General features: G+C 49.3%; 1 protein-coding gene across 1 annotated transcript; it reads right to left on the bottom strand.

Moving 5' to 3' along the window:
- Window positions 1–1,532: 1,532 nt before the first annotated feature.
- On the bottom strand, window positions 1,533–7,050 carry LOC310931465 (keratin, type II cytoskeletal 8-like). The gene is made up of 8 exons (XM_083894626.1): window positions 6,530–7,050; window positions 4,929–5,137; window positions 4,321–4,381; window positions 3,401–3,496; window positions 3,113–3,277; window positions 2,887–3,012; window positions 2,540–2,804; window positions 1,533–2,444 (listed from the first exon to the last, which is right to left on the bottom strand). The coding sequence occupies exons 1-8, from the start codon at window positions 6,968–6,970 to the stop codon at window positions 2,116–2,118; spliced, it is 1,692 nt and encodes a 563-aa protein (XP_083750752.1). The 5' UTR covers window positions 6,971–7,050; the 3' UTR covers window positions 1,533–2,115.
- Between the last annotated feature and the right edge of the window lie 371 nt (window positions 7,051–7,421).

Raw genomic sequence — 7,421 nt, 5'->3', positions numbered from 1 at the left:
AAATAACAACAACAACAACAACGACGGCGACGACGTCGATGATGATAATCGGCGTCCCCGCAGCCGCTCATTTCACACGCAGGAACATCGCCGCATCTGCGGCCAGCGTCGCCATAACGAAAGACAACAGAGAACAGCGCCGCGCACAGGCGACAGACGAGCACTGCAGCCACTGCTGCCGCTGCCGCTGCTGCTGCTGCTGCTGCTAATGACGCAATTACGCAGGGTGTGTGTGTGCGTCATGACGCACGGAGCGGCACATTTGGATAGATAAATAAATAAAATAATAGAAAATGGTGATTTTCATGCACGCCAACACACACACACTTGTTCTGATACCTTAGTGAGGACACCTCATAGACATAATGACTTACAGGTTTTTTATGTTTTCTGGACCTCATAAAGATATAAATACTATTTTATAAAATATATAAATACTATTACTATAATATATATATATATATATACAATACTTATTTATGCAATAATATAAATAAAGTACACACTATGCCATCCTAATCCTAACCCCTTACACTTTACAGTACCACTGCTGCAGTACCGCCAAAGCTCACCAGAGGGCAGCAGAGCACTCTTTAAGAATCACAGCTGTACATGTGAAACAACCACAGGTCACGTGACTGACTTAAATAATAATATACTATTATACAATTAAAATATTACATAATAAAATAATGATTAAAATACATGTACATGAAAACACTGACTGAAACTGTTTCAGTGTTTTTTTATAATCTGGATTAACAAAGACAGATTAAACACATATGGTTGGGAGTTGAATTACTACGGTCTGTGTATTATTACTACGGTCTGTGTATTCAAGTATTCAGTTATTCATGTGCCGAAGTGGAGCCAAACCACTGTTTGTCTGGACGCTCACACACATGTTGGCGGTTAAAGATGCCGGACATGATGCAGCTAGCTAGCGTCAAGCTAAGCTAAAGTAGCTCATGGCCTGTCACTCATGCAGGACAATAATTCTGTTCGTTTTTGGGCGTGTCATTTCAACAACAATAATAATAATAATAATAATAATAGCAAATAAAGAGCAGATGTGGAGGTCGATTTTTTTAAATTTGTTGACGTCCCATATGTCTCCGTTTAGCCGTGACTCTCTGCACTTCCTGGTTTTTCAGCTCCCTCGAGTCTGATCTCACCAAATATACAAGATTCCTGAATCAGAAATGACAGTATATATGATATATGTATAGCATAAATCATTAAATCCAGTGACCGATGGTGTCCCCCAGGGTTCCATCCTGGGCCCCCTGTCTGTTCATTATTATTTACCTTTACAGTGAGTTTATACTTAAGTTTACCGTAAGTTTTTAAGTCCAGTTCCGAGCTCCTTACACCGGCCAAAGAATTGATTTGAAACTATCGTCGATAGTCTATAAAGCACTGAATGGTTCAGACAAGGGGAAAAAGACAAGGAACAGCGTCGGAACGCTAACGCTCACAAACCCAGGTCATAATTTGTGTCGAAATCAAAATCAAAACACATTTGGTACTTTTTCAGTAAACACATTTTATTTGGTTTGGTAGCAAAAACAAACAGCACCTCAGGACAACAGTGTGACGCGGGCCGCCTCCTAAGGGGTCGAACAGTTTCAGTTACACGAACACGCCACAGGGGGGGGAGACATGCACTACCTACCGTAGCAGTTAGTTAACCGACAACACCGGAGAACTCGTGTTTTAGTACGTTCGCGTTCCTTCGACAACGCCACCGTCTTTCGTTTTTTTTTCCCGATTGCGACAGAACCGCCAGTGTGCGGCGGTGTCGCTGCTGGAAGTGTTTGCCGAGAGTTGAACTTTCTTATCCTTTTTTAAAAATCGCCACTTTCTACGACACTTTTCAGATATTTTCAGTGTTTTTTTTTTTTTTAGATCCTAAATTCTTTGGTCCCTTTCAGATCTTTGGTCGCGTTTGTTGAAGAACAGGTTTAGACTCTATGGGAGAGAGAGAGAGAGGCTGGCAAGCAGTTTGACTTCTTGTTAAAACAGTTGTGGGGACAAAAAAGGGGGAAAGAACTGTGAGTATAAAACTAGATCATAGCGGACAGGCAGCTACGCCTCTAAAACTCTATCGCCGGCTCAATCCTCGATGACCTCGGAGGACTCGGACACCACTCGGCCGTCCTTGGTCTCGATCATTTTGATGACGACGTTCTTCTTGGTCTGGACGACGCTGCTGCTGCTGCCACCGCCGCTGCTGCCGTACCCGGCGCCGCTGCCGTATCCGCCGCCGCTGCCGTAACCGCCGCCGCTGCTGCTGTAACCGCCGCCGCTGCTGCTGTACCCGCCGCCGCTGCTGTATCCGCCGCCGCCGCCGCTGCTGTATCCACCGCCGTATCCGCCGCCGTACCCGCTGCTGGAGTAGCTGCTCCTCGAGTCGCCGCCGCCGTAGCCGCCGCCGTAGCTCGCTGTTGAAGGGACACACGCGTTGGCTTTAAAATTGCGCAAAAAAATCCGGGGATGAACTGGAAACTCGACAACAACAACAACGACGGCGACTTACTGCTCTGTTGGGAAATGTTGATTGCCTTGATGCCGGTCAATAGCCTGTCCTCCTCTCCCTCCAGCAGCTTCCTGTAGGTGGCGATCTCAATGTCCAGCGCCAGCTTGACGTTCATCAGATCCTGGTATTCCCTGATCTGGCGGGCCATGTCCTGCTTGGCTCTCTGCAGGGCGTCCTCCAGGTCCTTGATGCGGGACTTGGCGTCCTTCACCGCCATCTCGCCGCGCTCCTCGGCCTCTGCGATCTGAGCCTCCAGGTTGGCGCGCTGCGAGAAGATTCAGTTTCACGTTAAATGACTTTGTTCTGTCTGAAAGAGTTAAAACACTCTAGAACACTCGATTCCACACCTGTCCTTTGACGGCGTCGATCTCTGACGTCAGCCTCTGGATCATGCGGTTCAGGTCTGCGATCTCCGTCCTGGTTGACCTCAGGTCGTCTCCGTATCTGTTGGCCGATGTCTGCATCTCCTCGAACTGAACGGCGGAGAATCGGGGAAAACGCGAGATATTAGCAGACACGAAAACAACCTCAAAGACAAAGACAAAAACGTCCCAACAACGATCGCTCGTTTACCTTGGTCTTGTACCACGTCTCTGCTTCGCCGCGGGTGCGGTTGGCGATGTCCTCGTACTGCGCCTTGACCTCCGCCACGATCGAGTCCATGTCCAGGTTGCGGCTGTTGTCCATCTCCACGATGACCGACGTGTCCTTGATCTGGCTCTGGAGCTCACGCAGTTCCTGAAGAAGACAAGAAGAAGAAGGTGTCGCGTGAGAGAGGTTTTCGATGTTCGACGTCGAAGCAAAACTACTCCACGCCGAAACATCTCAGGAAAGTAAGGTAAGGTCGATTCTGTGCCGTACCTCCTCGTAGATCGACCTGAGGAAGTTGATCTCGTCCGTCAGGCTCTCGAGCTTGGCCTCCAGCTCGACCTTATTCATGTAGGCCTCATCGACATCCTGCGGAAACAGGAAAAGTCTTTTGTTTAACATTAAACGTAGAGATTATGCGATTAGGGTTAGGGTTAGGGTTAGGTTTAGCCTGGAGCAGAATTCCTGGAAAACCTGAGGTCTTCTACCACTTAAGAATCGTTCAAACTTTGTTATTATCTTGGTATCTTGGGGTTAGGGTTCTGCCAGGAGCAGAATTCCTGGAAAACCTGAGGTCTTTTACCACTTAAGAATCGTTCAAACTTTGTTATTATCTTGGTATCTTGGTGTCTTAGGGTTAAGGTTAGGGTTAGGGTTCTGCCTGGAGCAGAATTCCTGGAAAACCTGAGGTCTTCTGCCACTTAAAAATTGTTCAAACTCTGTTGTTATCTTGGTATCTTGGTGTCTTGGGGTTAGGGTTAGCCTGGAGCAGAATTCCTGGAAAACCCGGTCTTCTACCACTTAAGAATCGTTCAAACTTTGTTGTTATCTTGGTATCTTGGGGTTAGGGTTAAGGTTAGGGTTAGCCTGGAGCAGAATTCCTGGAAAACCCGGTCTTCTACCACTTAAGAATCGTTCAATCTTTGTTGTTATCTTGGTATCTTAGGGTTAGGGTTAGCCTGGAGCAGAATTCCTGAGGTCTTCTACGCTTAAGAATCGTTCAAACTAGGTTGTAACTAACTATCTATTTTGTTTTTTTGTTATCTTGGTATCTTTGTCTTTTGTCTTTTTGCCGTTTTTATCTCTCGCTCTGTTTTGAAAACACCGTTACCGACAACAATGCTCTTTTATCAGCTTATCTCTCTGCTCTGAGTTGGTAACAGTTGGCCCTTTAAAGCACTGAAAACACTGACCTTCTTGATGAGGACGAAGTCGTTCTCACACTCTGTGCGCCTGTTGATCTCGTCTTCGTACCTGGAGAGCGTAGAGAAACCGAAGGTCAGTTTGGTTTGTGGCTCTGCAGGAAATATCTCATACTGTTCAGGACATACACCAGTCAAACACTAGGAGGCGCAAGCGGTCCATGTCTGACACCTGAGGACTCCTGCGTTTTACATTTTAGCTTCAGACCAGGACTGAAAGGTGACATTTTCTCCCTCAGGAACTCCACTTGTTTGTGGACAGCTAACACGAGGTCCCACCATCGTACCTGGCGTTGGTTCCTGTTTGTTTGTTGTCGCACACAAAGCCGCAGACACAAACAGCTGTAGCTGTACGTGCAAACTGTAGAATGAGTTTCGCCCTGCAGCCGTATATGTAACGTAATCTGTGTTAGAGAACATGCTTCCTCTGTGCTGTAATTCCCACGAGCCGATTGTGACGCAAGACGACGGACAGATGTAGGGAGTTGACTTTTTGAAAAGTCCCAAATTCCATCCAACGCTTGCGTTAGACGAGGAGCCCCACGCCTCTTTTTATGCCTCTGCTGCTGCGTTAAAAAACAAAAACCAAAAACACTCACTTGTTCTTGAAGTCCTCCACCAGGCCCTGCATGTTGTGCAGGTCGGCCTCCAGCTTCATCTTGTCGTTGCCCAGGCTGTCCAGCTGTCGGCGCAGGTTGGCGATGTAGGCCTCGAACATGGCGTCGATGTTGGAGCGCGTGGTGGTCTGGCCCTGCAGCAGGTTCCACTTGGTCTCCAGCATTTTGTTCTGCTGCTCCAGGAAGCGGACCTGGCGTTTCAGAGCGGGGACGGAGAGAGTGTCAACGTGAACCCATTCGCCATCTATATATACACACGCTAGTTTTTAGTCGTTTCTTTAATCCGTTTGAGGCTTTTTTTTCATGATTAAAACAAGACTTCTGATCGTTTTAGCTAGCTAGGTTTAAACAAGACGTTGGAGAACATCGTCATTTCCAGGTTTTCCAACATTTTATGGACCAAACGATTGAAACAACAGTTGGTTGCAGCCCTAATATGGTTGGTGTGATCCGTGTGCATCCTGGTTGCGTGACGAGGGTTGGAAAAGTCCAGCCATGGAAGGAAAGAGGCCACTTTATCCCCCCCCCCCCCGCCCTCCACCTTCCATTTCGTCCTGTTTTTGTGAACACAAATGCTGCAGCAAGATAGAGCAGGAGGGAGGTTGGTGGGGGAGGTTGTGGGCTGTGACGCGTTGCATCCGCAGGCAGATGCAGAAGAGTAAATATTTAACCGAGTTAGACGTGTGATGAAAAAGGAGAGCGGCAGAAAAGAAAAGAAGTGGGGGGAGGAGGAGGAGGTGGACACTGAAGGCCAGGTGAGCTCAGGAGGAGGAGGATGTGCAGGTGGGGGAGTTTGCATATCATGGTGAAACCCGATCTGTGACACACTGGACCTTGCACGGATCCAACCGTGGGTTAAAAAGGCAGATATCTGCCGCACAGATAAGGGCCTTTTTTTAAAGTGGAATTTATCCTGAGAAGGACGGTTGATACGGAGCCAGGGCGGCCGGTGACGACGGGAACATGAAACCAGCCGGCGAGGTTCCTTTTTAAATATTAACCCAGGCCTTTAGAGGACAATGCTGTTGCTGCTAAAGCGAGTCAAACAAAGTTAGTCCGGTGCACACGCCCAGTTTTAAAAATGTGTCACGGCGCCCGAAAAGAAAAGGTATTACATTGTCATATAAGGAACAATGGAACTTTATGAAAGTGTGTGTGTGGAGACAGAAGGGGTGTGGGCCACACCGAGCCACACCCACGGCCCCGCGAGGAGGAACCAATCCCACTGGTAACTGGTATCACAAGCCCTTGAGCCGTGGCCACGGTCACACCCTTTTTCTCTCTCGCTCGCTTTCCACGTCTGTTTTTCATCACCATAACCACCGAGCCAGAGCCAAGAGATAGAGAGAGAGAGAGAGAGAGAGAGAGAGGGAGGCGAACCCTGAGGTTCCAGCACATTTCAATCTTTTCGGCATTAGTGTGCATGGGTGTGTGAGGAGCGGGGGAGGGAGGGGGGGGGAATAAATCAACTTTCTATCGTTGCAGAACATGTGGCGCACACATGAGCCTCCGACTCTGCGTTTCTGCAAAAGCTGAGGAGTGCGCAGTGAAGTCAAAAAGTCACTTTTTTGCGTTTCTCTTACCTTGTCGATGAAGGAGGCAAACCGGTTGTTGAGCGTCTTGATCTGCTCCTTCTCCTGGGTGCGCACGGCCTGGATGGTGGGGTCGATCTCCAGGTTCAACGGGGCCAGCAGGCTCTTGTTCACGGTCACGGCCGTGATGGGGGCCTGGGCCACCATGCCGCCGCCGCCACCGTAGCCCATACCCATACCCACGCCCATGCCCATGCCCATGCCCATACCTCCAGCTCCGCCTCCGCCCATGCTGGAGCTCAGGCTGTAGGCGGACGAGCTGCTGATGCCGGCGCCTCCGTAGCCCCGGTTGCCTCCGCCGCCGACTCCCGAGCTCCTGACGCTGTAGCTCTTGCGCGACGTGGCGCCGGGTCCGGAGTAAGACATGCTGCTGAAGCTCCGGGGCGCCGAGGAGGACCTCACCTGGTAGGTCGTGGACTTGTAGCTGGACATTCTGAGGACGAGTTGTGGGAGTTGTTTGGACTTGTTCTCTTGGACTGAATCAGGGCAGGCAGGCAGGCAGAGGGGAGAGAGACCAGAGAGGGTAGGCAGGGAACAACTTTCACAGGAGTTTTAAACCCTGGTGTGTTGTGGGAGGAGCCAGTGCCGAGCTGCCATTGGCTGCAAGAGCTGGGTGAGAGAGAGGGGGGGAGGGAGGGAGGGAGGGAGGCGGGGCCTGAAACCTTACACTCGTATGACACATTGTGCAGTCACTCAAAACCATTACCTGGTCTTTCTTGCAGTGTGTGTGTGTGTGTGTGTGTGTGTGTGTGTGTGTGTGTGTTGTTTGAGACGAGCTTATCTTTACTGAGGATTGTTGCGCTGCTTCACTTCTGCTGCTTTTATCTCTTCTCTTTGCTGATCCACCGGCTGAAAACACAGCTGAGTCAGCAACAAGTTAAAC

Source organism: Microchirus variegatus, assembly GCF_963457635.1.
Source record: "Microchirus variegatus genome assembly, chromosome: 9".
Classification (NCBI taxonomy): Eukaryota; Metazoa; Chordata; class Actinopteri; order Pleuronectiformes; family Soleidae; genus Microchirus; species Microchirus variegatus.
This window is presented reverse-complemented; position numbering and strand designations above follow the sequence as displayed.

Excerpts from the sequence above, each read along its gene's own strand:
- LOC310931465 (XM_083894626.1), bottom strand. The coding sequence starts at position 6,970 with ATGTCCAGCTACAAGTCCACGACCTACCAGGTGAGGTCCTCCTCGGCG. Across the intron at positions 3,013-3,112 it reads AGACGTGGTACAAGACCAAG|TTCGAGGAGATGCAGACATC; the intron begins GTAAACGAGCGA and ends TCCGCCGTTCAG. Across the intron at positions 2,445-2,539 it reads CAACATTTCCCAACAGAGCA|CGAGCTACGGCGGCGGCTAC; the intron begins GTAAGTCGCCGT and ends TCCCTTCAACAG.